The 14,435-nt window shown below is 41.7% G+C and overlaps 1 protein-coding gene across 2 annotated transcripts in view; it reads left to right on the top strand.

Moving 5' to 3' along the window:
• The first annotated feature begins 1,020 nt into the window (after nt 1–1,020).
• FEZ2 (fasciculation and elongation protein zeta 2) overlaps nt 1,021–14,435 on the top strand; it is a 30,128-nt gene continuing 16,713 nt past the window's right edge. The window contains exons 1-4 of one of the 2 annotated variants that reach the window (XM_070950327.1): nt 1,021–1,389; nt 3,815–3,923; nt 5,362–5,478; nt 10,283–10,427. In XM_070950327.1, the coding sequence (XP_070806428.1) occupies nt 1,112–1,389; nt 3,815–3,923; nt 5,362–5,478; nt 10,283–10,427 (649 nt within the window). In that variant the 5' untranslated portion in view covers nt 1,021–1,111. The remainder of the gene's footprint in view (nt 1,390–3,814; nt 3,924–5,361; nt 5,479–10,282; nt 10,428–14,435) is intronic. The other variant, XM_070950318.1, reaches the window with a different exon arrangement.

Below are 14,435 nucleotides of genomic sequence, written 5' to 3'. Positions count from 1 at the left end.
GAAATAAACAGCTAAATTCGGAGTGTCCAATTTCATCAGGAACAACCCAGCACCGCTTTTCACTGCTATGGGGGAAATCAACAAATATAAATCAGCAATCTTGTAACTATTTAACAAGAAAGGAGGTTTCACTGATTTCAATAGGATATATATATACCTCATATGGGTAAAATATAGGACTGCAGTCTCAAAATGTTCTAATCAGAGAAAGACAGATTGGATGCAAACTTCACCCTCCTCCCCATGCTGCAGTTATGAACTTCTCTCTTCCATCTGCTCTTACCTAGCATTTAAGTTCCAAACAAACCAATCATGTTTTTTTTTTTCCCCTAATGGCTTTTTTCCCCACATGTTCACTGCATGTGGGCTTATTAAAATTAATTCTGATCGTTAAAAAGGGAGTGTACAGGATGTACATATGTTTTAAGTGCTGTGGAATTCATGTCATTGTTAGCAGCAGCCTTCCTTTGTTTCGAAACTCGGCCAAGTGGAATGCACTATTTGTGCCCTTTTGTCCTCAAACGAAGACTAATCCATCCTGATGTCAGATATTTCTCTCTCTCTCTTTTTTTTTTTTGGTGGTGCTGGTGGTGGGAACTTCTAATAACACTTCTGCGTCCACGTGGAAGCGAGCCAAGAGAAAACCTAAGAATGGCATCTTATGTCGAATCCCTGGTTGTGCCCATTGAGAGCTCAACGAGAAGTGTTGTTTCAGGTTACTGTGCACAAATAATCCTAATATCCTAATCTGCCGCCGTATTAGACTTTAGATTTATTAATAAGTATTAATCAAGATATGAACGCGCCCCCCCCCATCACAATGGCCTTTCTCTTTCAAACGAACGGGGCAACAGAATGATATGTAGTGTGAGGTTTTCACATTAAAATACTAAAACTTCCAGATCCAGCGTCAAAGGGCTAATTCAGGCCGAGCTCCGAAGGAGGGGGGCAGCGTTGAGTCACACTGCCGCCCCACCCTTTGCTTTTCCGCCTCGGCGATCGGGAGCGCGCGCCGGCCGCTCACAGAGAGAGAGAGAGAGAGAGAGCGAACGAGGGGGCGGGCGGGCGCGCGCGTTGGCCGGGCCCCGCGGCCTCTCGGCTTCTTTCGGCGATGGCGACGGCGACTGCGCCCTCGCCGCGGGACCCGGCCGGGGACTGGCAGGACTTCTCGGGCTTCCAGCCTACGTCGGAGCCGAGCGGTTGCTGCCTGGAGCCTTCGGAGACGGCGGCGGGCGTGGAAGGAGGCCCCTGGGACGGCCGAGGCGATCTGGGGACCGAGCTCCCTCTCTGCTTCCAACCTGCTCGGCTGCTGGCCGAGCATTGCTTAGACCCGGAAGCCCTTCTCCCGCCTCAGCCCCTCAGCGAACGGAGCGCTTTGCACGAAGATGAGTGAGTGAAGCGGCGGGTCGGATTCCTTCCTTGGAGGAGGAGGAGGAGGAGGAGGAGGGAGCCTCCCCCGTCCTCCTCTTCGACCCCCGTCGCTTGGGGAGACTCGGTCCCTTTGCAAAGAGTGAGGTTCTCCCTTCGGTCGTGGAAAAACTTCGCCGGGGATTGGGGGGGGGGTTTCTCCTTGCAAAAAGAAATGGGGGTTGGGGGGGTGAGGAAGTAGGGAAGAGAGAATTGCAGTACACGATTCATTGCTAATGGAGAGCAATCCCCGGCAGAGTAATAGGGTGTTCCCCAGCTCTCTGGGGTTACTGCCCGGTAAGGAGTAAAGCTTCAAGATAGTTTCGCCTTCACTCCGACTTGGACTTTAAACTTTCCAGCACAACCAGACTGAACTCTGTAGGTTAGCAGCATTCCACGGACTAGGCGCTGGAATTTGGTGGAAGGCAATCTATCCTAAAATGGAATCTGATCCTTTTGTATCTTATACTTAAGGGTAGTAGGTCCTTTCTCAGAGTCCCCAAAGGCCCGTTTTCTGTGCAGATCCTCATGTTTTAGTTTAAGAACTTGGAACTATTGCAAGTCTTAAAAAGCACCAAAAAAAACCCACCTTTGCATTGGACCCTTCTGAAGTGCACGTTTCAGAAATTGTCTCAAATATTCCTTTTTCTCTAGGGTTTTTGCTGATTTATAACTCTAACTTGCATTGATGTTTAACTCATTTAGGAATTTTAGACTACAACCTCTGCTTCAATATAACCATTGGTATGGGTGCATTCTGTAGTTTGCATCAAAAGCACTTGTATACCCAAGATATAGATTTGATTGAGAGATAGTGAAACAATTTATTATCCACTTAATAAATTATACTAATGTGAATAATATCCATATTAGCCAAAGGATATATTGATATTTGCACATCGTAGCATATAGAGCACTATAAGTTTGGCTTATAATGAATGAATGAGTAAACGCTCAAGTCAGTTTTGCATTGCTCCCCATACCAGGTGGAGCAGCTAAAAAACTGCAGAAGCATCTTCCAAGGTTACCTGACCTCAGAATTTAGGCTGGCTATGGCTTCTTTGTCCTATATCAGGAATTGAAAGGCAAGAACAAGCCATGGCTGGATAATGGAAATATTTGAAACCTCTTGTTTAATACATCACGCCAAAATAAGGGCAAACTATATTAAGTTTTTTTCCTTCATGGCAAACTTGAAATAATTACAATAAATGGGAAGAACTTGAATGCAGATGAAGGTCAACAGTAGCTAAAGTACTGGCAGCTGTGATTTTTTGTGTATTATAATCTGTGTCCTGCTTTTATAAGCACTTAAGAGAGAAGAGGTTTTTTTATTAAATTTATTGCTAAACAGATACTTACATAGTTTAACAATTTCATTCTTTGGCAAGTTGGTATAAGACACAGGTATCAAGCTCACCGCATCACGTTGTCATCACGTGACTTTTGCGACGTTTTTCCCATTCACAGAGCTGGAGTAGGCATGGCCTGTCCAGGACTCATCCAGCCCATGGGCCACTAGTTTGACACCCCTGATAAGACAACCCATGAAGGTCTTTAGCCAAATCATAACATTGCATGCATTCTCTACTTCTTAATGCAAAATTGACGGATTCAAATCTAAGGAAAGAGCTCAAAAGTAAAAGTCAGATCCAATGACGGATATTTTTGTAGTGTGTGATTTCCCCATTCATGGCTGAGGCTATGAATATATATATAAAACCAAAAACCACTTACGCCGTAATCACAAAATCTCCAGAACTGTAAAGCCTACAAACTTGAAATTTGCCATGTATGTTCCTCTTGGCTTCTAGGTCCTCACTAAGAAAGGATTTTTCAAAATGACCATCAGAGCATTAGTATTTCCTATATTATGATTAATACACTCTGATGCTAAGGAGTTCTACCCCACCTCCCCACCTGAAAAGAAATATGTTCCAAATGCAAAACAAGCAGAGGAGAGGAGTTTCAGTTTTACTTTCACAGCAGCAAGCAGGGGATAGGATAGGTTTCTGTGAGGAAAGGCTGAGGGAGAGAAGGGGATAGGATAGGGGAGGCTTCTGTGGGGAAAGGCTGAGGGAGAGAAGGGGATAGGATAGGGGAGGCTTCTGTGGAGCAAGCCTGAGGTAGAGAAGGAGATAGGCTAGGAGAGGCTTCTGTGGGGCAAGCCTGAGGGAGAGAAGGGGGATAGAAGGGGCCGATCGTAACTATTCATTTATTTTCAAGCTTTAAGTGTCAATTTATCAAGCCCCATCACATAGTTTCGTAGCGATGCACAGGTATCCAGCTAATATTGACATACTTTACTTTGGAATTAATATGGTAGACACTTTTAAAAGCAGGAACTTTACTCACTTTAGAATCTTAGTTTCTGCATATTGTAAGGACTGGATTTTTTTTCTTCCAGGATTTGGAATGCTCTGACAGATAATTATGGTAATGTAATGCCAGTCGATTGGAAATCATCCCACACCAGAACTCTGCACTTGCCAACCCTGAATCTTTCTGAAAAAGGAGTAAGTATTGCCAGAACAATTTGAAAAATGTTCCTTTTGTTCATTTAAATCTGTGTCCTAGACATTAAATATTACGTAAGCTGTCAATTTAATTAAAGCCTCCTTTGCCATACCATTATTAGCTTTCTGTTTCTGTTGGCATCATGTGTTTTCTTCTTCAAAATTTATCTAACATGTGCCCCAATGTCCAATAGGACATGTTAATTCTAAAAAATGCAAGAATTACCATTTTAATGTTAATCCTACATTTGCATCCCTGCACATTTCATTGATACATTGTCAACTCTAATCATGTATAACACTTGTGTTTAAGCCAGAAGTCAAGTAACCAGTAATAGTAACTGATATAAGAATAAAAGCAGCCCTCTGTTTCATTAAAAAATATATGCAATATATTATTCCTTCTTAGCTAGTATAAGGCAAAAGGTAGAAGCATTTAAACTTTTTCAAATTGCCCTGAAAAGCTCTTACTGCAAAAACTCCCTTGAGTAAAGTCAAGAACTTGGAATTAAACTGATAAGCCCATGACATTTTCTCAGCAGTGGGGCAGAAGTGGTTCTCCAGTACCTCCTTCTGGGATAGTTTTTATATTATTTGTTGCTGCAGCTTACAACCCTGAGATTTCCTGATTAGTTCTAACCTGGACCAGTTATGCTAAGCGTTTTGGAATCAATTAAGTTCAGATGGGTTCTATCACTTACTTGGATAGATCTACGTGCTGATCCCTAGAAGTGAATCAGGAAATCCATGGAAGAGTTTTAAAGTTTCTAAAAGAGCAAAACTGTAAAGAAATAATAGATATTTCCTTTACTGAAGATCTACCCCTACAACCTATCAGTGTATAATGTGTTTATTGGCTGGCCTGTCACAGAGCCTGACATTGATTAGGGGTGCCCAGCTGGCTTCCATGCCTAAGGGAAGCTTCAATCCTCAATTGCTTGGCTTCAGTCTAGCACTTTATTATGCCACACTGGTTGTCTTTAACAATTTTGATTATGCATCTTATTTATTTTGAAGAATAAATTAGACAGTAGTTTGAGACCTCACTAAATATAGGTTTACCTCTCCTCTGAAGCCAAAATAGAGTCCAAGGTCAGTGCTTTGTTTTAGGATCAAGTCACAGAATGGATTGTATTAAATTGATCCTTTCAGGAATAAATGTGATCTGTGGACTGGCAAGACAGTATCTATTTATTCAGTTCATTTGAATTAATCAACCTGAATTGCAGAATATTGTTTTGTATGTTTGAACTGGATTTTGATGTGTAGGTTGAGCACCACATAGATAGGGAAGATAATAATAATATTGGGGTGTCAATATTTTGAATCCTTAAGCATTTTTAAAGATACCATACACTATTATATAATTAAGTGTTATGATAGTTGGTTGATTTCTCTCTCTTTTTAATAACCTGTTTTATTTTTCATTTTCATATAGGTTAATGATAATTTGAACCTTGACTTGTCAGATGATGAAGAGTTGAGAGACCAGCTAGACATGCATTCTATCATCGTCTCCTGCATCAGTGAAGAGCCTCTCTTCACAGCCGAACAGGTAAAGTTCAAAAATAAATTTGTGCGATTCAGCATCAAATATTTCATCTTTCACATATGTTTGAAATGCTTAGAAACAGCCTAGTAAGGGTATGGCCTAATACAGAATAACCAGAAGTGGGATTCACTTACCTTCCCTACCATATCATTGGCATCCTTCAGTCTCAAAAGACTGTTCTGTCCCCTCCCACGAGTGGCCTTGCAGAGGCTCAAATAGCCCGGCAGTAACAAATGCAGACTAGATAGACTGAAGCTGGCCCTTTAATAAATAGTTCTCTTCCAAAGCATTTATCAGTCCAATAGTTACCAGGCAATGTTCCAAAGGTCTTGGCAGACAGCCAGCAGGCTACTGCAGGAATGCAGACTCTTATCAAAAAAACTCCAGACTAACAGTTGTAAATCCACTACATCCAAAACGCCAACAAATTGTTCACCACGCCTTTCCAGCCCAGTCACACCCCTTTTATACTTTGTAGGGTGTGGCCCTACGTCTCCTGACCACACCTCTTGGGACGTGGCCATAGCTGTTCTCTATGACGTCTCCTACGTCTCTCTCTTGCATCCAATAGGGGTTCCCCCTCGTCGTTACCGGCCTCTGTTTCCTCCTCAATTTGGCTGGGGTCCAAAGGCATGTCAGCAACTGTCAGTTCTTGCTGACTCACCAGTGAAGACAGCCCCTGCGGCACATAGCTCATGACAGCTTCCTCCTCCTCCATATCATCCTCCGACTCGGCATTCGAAGATAAATCAGCCTCCGGGGCTGGGGTCACAACAAAGTCTATGGTATCGTGCTCTGGAAAGAGGTCCTAAAACAGCATCTAGTGTGACTAAAAAGGCCAATTCGAGAGTACCAATCCCTTCCACACTGAGGGCAGATACATTCTGTCCCCTGCCCAGCCCCCAGATTTCGCTGGTTCCAGGACTGCCTCTTTGCCTTAGCCTGCCGAAGAAGTGTCTCTTCGTCTTTAGCCTCCAAGCTGAATGATCGGAGGTCAAGGTTTCTCAGTTGTTAATGTCCATTCCCAGGCCTTTAGGTCCCTCTTGCAGATATCCTTATATCGCAGCTGTGGTCTCCCTCTGAGGCACTTTCCCTGTACTAATTCTCCATATAGGAGATCTTTCGTAATCCGACCTCAGCCATTCTCACAACATGCCCAAGCCAGCTGTTTTAATAGTGTATACATGCTAGAAATTCCAGCACGTTCCAAGACTGCGCTATTTGGGACTTTGTCCTGCCAGATGATGCCAAGAATACATCGGAGACAGCGCATTTCTCTCCTGCCGTGTATAAAGGGTCGCGGTTCGCAAATGTGAGCACGCTCGCTTCGCTCACACATGCCACCTCTGCACATGCGCATAGCCTTCTGCACATGAGCAGTAGTCACACAATAAGTCCAGGTGGGTGGGCGGAGCCTTCTGCAGTCGCTGCTACCAGTTCACGCAAACTGGACAGAACCGGCTGAATCCCACCACTGAAAATAACCCATGTTTTAAATGGAGAAAAGATGTACTGTTTCATTCTTAAATTAAAACTTATATGGGAGAGCTGCATATTGCCTTTGCCTTCTGCTAGTCTTCTCTGTGGCCCACCAATGTCCCTGGGAGCTCCAGCTACTTTTTCTTATAACTCGATGGTATGAGCAAGAAAAAAAACATAGTTTTCACTTTACTAGAGAAACAACCATTTTGATTTTTTTAAAAAAAGAGGCTGAGTTAGGGGAGGAGGAGTTTAAACCCTTTCTTCTCTCCTATTATTCTTAGCTATGTATATGACAGAGAGAAAATGGATGAAGTGCGTACATATAAGTGGGTGGGTGTGTTTCAGGCTCGCCCTCATATTATCGCTGAAAAGCACTTTGATGGCAAGTACTAGCCCCCCTCAACTGTGGAAAATATTCCCACATTTGATAAAAGTTACAATATTCAAAGTAGTTTTTCAATGTTTTATGAATGGCAGTAGGAAAATAAAGTTGATCTACAAAAAAAACATGATTGAATAATCAGATAGAATGGTTAGTATGGTAATTTAAGTCTAAAATCATCTTTACTTGTATGACTTTAGTCAGCTGTGTGTATGATGAATCATGTGTAGTCAACTTCAGATGTAAAAAACATTTTTGTGTGAATGTAACACCCATTCAATAGACTATAGGATTTGTTCATTAAACAGATTTTACTGCAAACAATGCCATTTAGCTCAGTTAAGTAATTCCACAAATCATGAACAAATTGATACAAATGGTGCGGATTTAGATTTAATGAACGTTCAAATTAAGCAGACATCTTCTCCACCTCCCAAATGCCTATTAAATGAATATTTTACTGTTTTTGCTAGAACTCAAATGTTTACATAGCTGTGAATTTTTAGATTTTAGCGCACATTAGGAGAAGAGAACCTTATTTTTTTTGAAATGGCATTTTAACTCGCAGGATGTCAACCGCTCTGTACCAAGTTATGTATACATAGAGGACTTCTTTATGAATGCTTTATTTAGTTTTTATTTATGGGATTTATCTACACCTCAATCTTATCAGACTCTTAAGATACATGAACAATCATAATACTAACAACAACAACACACTGGCACCAATGATTCCACAGCCAATCACATTCCACAGTGCTAAATTTTAACCAGGTTGTAGAAAGCCATGAGAGAGTAGGATTCATCTTTGCCTCAGGGTACAGGTGTTCCATTGGAGGGGAGAAGTGGGGGCTCATCACTTCTTATGGTGGGTGAGGACCTTTCCCAAGCCCTTAGCCATCCAACTCAGTTGATAGCAACAGCACTTAGATTTATATGCTACCCCCGTAGCGCTTTACAGCATTCTCTGTACAATATAGAAACATTATTTGCATATTGCCCTCAACAGTATGAGTCCTCATTTTACCGACCTCAGAACGATGTGAGCAGGGGTGGAATGCTACCGGTTCACTCCAGTTCAGGTGAAGCGGTAGCGATAAAAACTACCAGTTCGGGCGAACCAGTAGTAAAAAAAAGCTACCGGTTCAGTCGAACCGGTAGTTTAAAAAAGCTACGATCCGACGATTCCTGCTTTCTAGCGAAGCTAAATTGCACGCCACAGCTGATCTCCCCCCCGTCGCTGTTCTACTTACCTTCCCAAGCCTCCTTTTGGTGCGTACTGCGCATGCATGCTTGACGCGCAGTACACATGCGCAGCCAGCGAATCGGTAGCAAACCGGTTCAGATTTTACCCCTGGATGGAAGGCTGAGTCAATCTTGAGTCCTGTTAGGATCAAACTTCAGGCTGTGGGCAGAGTTTGCCTGCAATACTGCAATTTAACTACTGCACCAGCAGATCTATTTGGGAGACAATCTACTTAGGAGAGGCACTCTCTTAGATACCTCTACCTCCAAGCTATATAGGATTGTAAAGGTAGCAACCAGTATATTGAATTTCACGCAGAAACATACTGATAGATGATGAAGCTCTTACAAAATATGTGTGTGTGTATATATCTCTTCATTATACAGATGACTTCTACAATGCTACTGTTTTGTTTTTCTTTTTCCTTGAAGCAATCAGTGAAAAGGAATATCAGAATGGTAGGGAAATATAACAATTGTGTTCACCAGCTATCCATTCACTTGCACTGGTGGAAGATATTTGTATTGTACTAGTTCATAAATGCACGGCTGCATTTTAGCAACAGTTTCACTTTCCTTTCATGTTATCTGTGCAGCATTATTTAACTTCTCCAATTAGACTACTTTATTAGTCATTCCTTCCATATCAGTCTTCCAGCCATTGAACATCCCTTGAAAAATATTTTATCCAAGAATCCAGCAACTCGGATCAGACCCTAAAATGATAGCCATGCAAGGGAATGAGAAGCTGTAATACTGTTACCAAGTCACAAGTGAACTACTGCATCCTGTACCGGTATTACAGACTTCGGAAAATCTGCCAGATAGGTTAGAGGGGGATAATGTAGAAACATGCTTCCTATTCAGATTGATAGCATTTGTTACCCAAATCCACGTACAATTGCTGGATTAAAATGCTATTCACTTTGCTTCTCCACATTATGCGCGTTTTTCATAATCCAACTAGTCCCTACTTAGTTAATTTTTCAGATAATAATTAAAACATGGCTTTTCTGACAGGCCTTTGTTTTGCTTCCTTTCAGAGTAGCAGTGGATTATTTTAGTTTTTACTGATGTTTTCTGAGACTTATAGTATTTGTGGATTTTATCATTTCTCTGACTTAATTTGTAAATCCCTTGGAAACGTATAATTGTGTCTATATAAGTATAAGGATTGACTAACTGAATAATATGGTATTAATGTATGACTATATTGTTCCAAAGGCAGGAGTGGGTTTTCCATGGTTAATCATTTATAAGCAATTATTTATATATAAATAATAATTAACCTGGAGCAGCACAGTGGCCTAGAGGTGGAGCTCTGACCTCACAATCAGAAGGCTGTAAATTCAATCCTAGGTATTGGCAAATATTTCTCTCTCTGGGCGCAATGAATAATTGTCTGCTGCGAACTTTAGGCATCAGGAAGGGCATCCGGCTAGTAAATGCTTAAGCTGTTTAGTCGCCCCAGTCCCACCCGATGCAAGGGATTATAGGGTTGTTAAAAGAAAAAATAATTAACAGATATTTCTCTATTTTTGAAAATCATCCGTTGATACTGTTTATTTATTATTAGACCGTTTATACTTCTACCTGAGAAGTCTTTTAGTGAGTAAAAGTTATTATTAAACAGTCTTTACAAAAATAAATAATCAGTATAATTTTGTCTTTCACTCTGTAACTTTATGTGTGTGGAAGGTAATTGAAGAAATAGAGGAAATGATGCAGGAATCTCCCGATCCAGATGATGATGAAACACCAAGCCAGACAGACCGTCTGTCCATGTTGTCCCAAGAAATTCAAACACTTAAAAGGTCTAGTACAAACCACAATTATGAAGAAAGTAAGTAATGTTTACTTGTATCTTCTGTTTAATGTTTGTCTTAGAAACTATCTTGCATTTAAAGAATATGCTACTGTTATACACATCTTTTATAGCAGGGGTGTCAGACTCAAGGCCCAGGGACCGTATCCGGCCCACAGAGTGCTTAGATCTGGCCCGCAGGACTGTCCTGGAAACAGCGAAGGACTGGCCCACAGTGCCTCTGCCAGTGAAAATGGAACTCACGAGGGCTGCTGGCAAAGGGTTGCAGGAGGCCGTTGCAGCCAAAATGGCGCTCAGGAGCCCATTTTCACTGGCAGAGCGCTCGGGCCTCCACAGGCATCCCCGGCACAAGTGACATTGAGCTGGCCACACACAGCCCAGTCCCCCCCCCCCCAGCCCCCAGGTCAAACACAATCTTAATGCAGCCCTCAATGAAATCAAGTTTGACACCCCTGTTTTATAGTGTGCCAAAGTTTTTATTATGCAATAATTACTTGCATATAAGATATATTTGGAAGAATCAAAACTGAGTCACATATTTGAAACTTCGGAAAAGAGGCCAACATACAACATTCTTAAAAAGCTTTCTCAAAATTAGTTATGACTTATCCTAGCCCTCTATTTTCTAAATATTGTTGTACCAAGAACATTTTTATCTTTCTCTCAGATTTTTATTTTCTGTTGCTGAAAGAAAGTAAAGATGTACAATTTTCCTTTCTTTCTTAAAGAAGGCAAGGTAAGAAAGTACGCAGTTGCATTAGATTATGTAAATGGATGTTGTCTTCCAAAGAAACAGCCATAATCTGGAGGAATTGTACACTTTTTGTAGGGCTGAAAAGTTTATGGAGTCTCCTAGTGTTGGAAGAAACATCCTTCTAGGTTCTTCTCCAAGTGGGGAAAACAGACACTGGAAACATGGAGACTGCTTGGAAAGATGGTTTAATGGTGGACAGGATCACATAGCTTGAGTTCCTGAACAGAAAAGGGCTGATACAGTAAATCCTCGGGTTTTTATGCTCTCTCTGGCTCTGCATTTCTTGGGGCCCCGAAAGAGTATCCTGATTGGTTGTCAGACTCCCAGGGGGTGGGGGCCTTGCTGGCTGATGGTCACATGTGCTTCCCAGGTCACATGTGGTGAGTTTCTGCTGCTATTGTGTAGAGGGCTAATCCTATCTTTGGCAATTCCTACTATGGCTCTGCCTGAAGGAGGCAGATCTTTGTTATGTAGAATAGACTGGCCCAGGCCTTAATGGCCCATTGACAAAGGGTGGGGGGCAGGAAGGTGGGAGCTGCTTTGTCTGTAAAATATGCTTCTCATATTTCTCATCCAGGGAAATATATTCTGCCTTTTTCATATTTCCTAAAATATTTCACTCTTCCAGGAAAGGGGTGGGTGCTAACTTCCTACAATCCCTACTCTTTTTTTTTTCAAAACGTGAGTTTTGAAACAAGTTCTTGGCAAAAGATTAAAATTGATCACATCAGGGAGGTTTAATGGGTGCTTTTAATTTTCTAATGCAAAGGGGAGGCATTGATAGAGGCAACAGAAAAGGATTCCTTCAGTGGCTTCCAAAAGCTTTCAACCATGAAGGTCTAGCAGCCAGGAAAAAATTTCTGGTAAGAATTTTACAGTATCCAATTTTCCATGCCAATTAATTTCAGACTTCAGATATTACTTTCTGTGAGCTTCCAGTCAGGTTTCAAGCAAACACATGTCCCAAAATTTTTCACAGCCATGATTTTCCTTTAAATTGCAGGCTGCCCATTTCATGGGTTGGTTACTGAACCTGCCCTAGCTCTTAGTTTAGTGCATCCAGGATTTGTGAGTCCAAATTGAGGTTAGACAGTGTACAATATCCATTCTTTTTTTTTTTGGTGTTACACATAATGAGCCCTGGGATTTCTGCTCATGAGACCACCAGTGCAATATATCTTCCTTTACTGGGCAACTGGGCAGCATCATTTGTAAGTCACAGTCAGGGCTTGGGTTTTGGAGATCACTTTTTCTGCTATCTCTTCAAGTGAGGGAATTGCCTGAGGGGGATTGCTTCCTTTCCCATGGAATTAGCAGGGAGATATGACTACTTGGGCTTTTAGTGCTACAGAGCAAAAACCAACCTAGGAGAAGCTTTGTGTGGAGGTAAGGGAAAGGATAGTTTCAATCTAATTCTGAATAGTGTGTCTCTCTGTGTGTGCATGTGTATGCAGCTACTTTTACAATACAGGCAATACAAACATTTTGGACATATTTCTCCTCTCCACCAGACAGAAATCTTAAGGTGTACATAACTTGCTGTGGAAACCACTCCCAAATACAATTCTTACAATAAACTGATTACAATATAAATGAGACAAGAAAAAAACTTTACAATGAATTTCCACCCTCCCCATAGTCTTTCCAGCTGTCTTCTGAGGATTGAAAAGTCTTTTGGTCTTTACTTATACATCTCAGGGTCTTTTCTTTCATGTCTGCTGGGTAGCATGCTTGGTGGTAAGGCTGGTCAGTCAGGTTTGGGAAGATCTGCTCCACTCTGGTTGCTGTGATGACTTTCAGTGGAGGCTGGATTCAAACCCAATTCCTGGTTCAATCAGATGGAAGGTCTCCTTTGGAGGCAGCATCTGGATCCATGTGCTCTGCTTCCACAGTTGCAGAGTCATCTGTGCAGGGCTGAAAGACATGAGAACAGGGTCCCCTCCCCTCTTTTGTGGGTAATCTTCCCGGGAAAGGCATTGTAACAGGATTACAGATGGGGGGGTTAGATAGCTTGCAGGCAGAGTTTGAAAAGAAACAACACAACGGTATTGCAGTTACTAAACAGATAATGCAGTTTCAACAAAATGGAGACACAACAGATAAGAAAAAACTGGATTCACATGCTTCAGGAAAGAGATGAACAGGTAAAACCCATTTAAACACATACAGTAAATGCAAGACTGAATTTTTTCTTGTAAATGCACTTAAAACGTTTCCTCATAAACTTGAGTTGTTACTTTAAGATACAGAGAGGGAAGGAGAAAAAAAAAACCAGAAATAGAATGTCTCCCTACTCTGTTTTTGTTGGCCAGACAAATACAGGGCAAAGGCTCTTTCTTTCTTTTTTTTTCTCTCCTCTCTCCCATTTTTCATTGTTTCAACTTTTTTTTTTCTTTTCTAACAATTTAAAATTCTTGTCTCTAGAGATCAGATACATTTTACAGTTACAATTACCTCGAGGGCGCGCAAAGACTTAGACACACATACATAAAACAAGGAAGACAAAAAGAAAACAGAACTCTGAGATTTCACACACACTGATCATTCCCACATAAATCTCAGTTAAATTAGGGAAGGCACAAATCTTAAACATACCACGTGGTTGCACAGAAGACAGAGAGACAAACAAACAAACAAAACAAACAAACAAAAACCCAACATTTCTATTTATATATTTCCCTTTTCTTTTAAGTACCTTTATTTAGCCAAATTTGTCTCCCGGTGTTATCTTTTAGCCTAACCCATTTCTACACAATTTCCGAGCTTTCCTTTTGCTCCTGCCAGGTAACACTGGCATCCGCCTGACATCTCAGGCCACAATCTGCCTGGCGTCCCAGGCCACAACCAATTCTCTCAGGGGATTTCCATCTACCCTCGAGCTACTGCTTCCCATGTTCCTTGACATGTAAGGATCACTTTGTCAATAGCCGGATACCACTCCTACGGTTTTCAGAAAAAAAAGTTCTGGGAAGGACTTCGATTCCCTGACGAAGTACGGGCCCCTTCCTTTAGGGAATTCGTCTAGGTTTTCGGATCAAAAAGGGATCCGGGAGGACCTCACTGCCCCTACAGTAGTACTAGCACCTCCCCACTCCAATACTCAATATTCACATATATACTGGGTCTTTTCCTTGGAACACCGGGGACTTCTTTTCTACTTTTAATACCCCTTCCACTTTCGCTTTGGCTTTCGCTCGGCTTCCGTTCCTTTTAAACACAAAGTTTCACATTTGGCGACCCCCCCTTGCTTTCTCTATCCTACCGGTCACGGC

The sequence above is a fragment of the Pituophis catenifer genome, unplaced genomic scaffold (assembly GCF_029215685.1).
Source record: "Pituophis catenifer annectens isolate HBS135680 unplaced genomic scaffold, rPitCat1.0.hap2 SCAF_1, whole genome shotgun sequence".
Lineage (NCBI taxonomy): Eukaryota > Metazoa > Chordata > Lepidosauria > Squamata > Colubridae > Pituophis > Pituophis catenifer.
The sequence above is the reverse complement of the archived record's forward strand: the minus strand, read 5'-3'. Positions and strand labels throughout refer to the sequence as shown.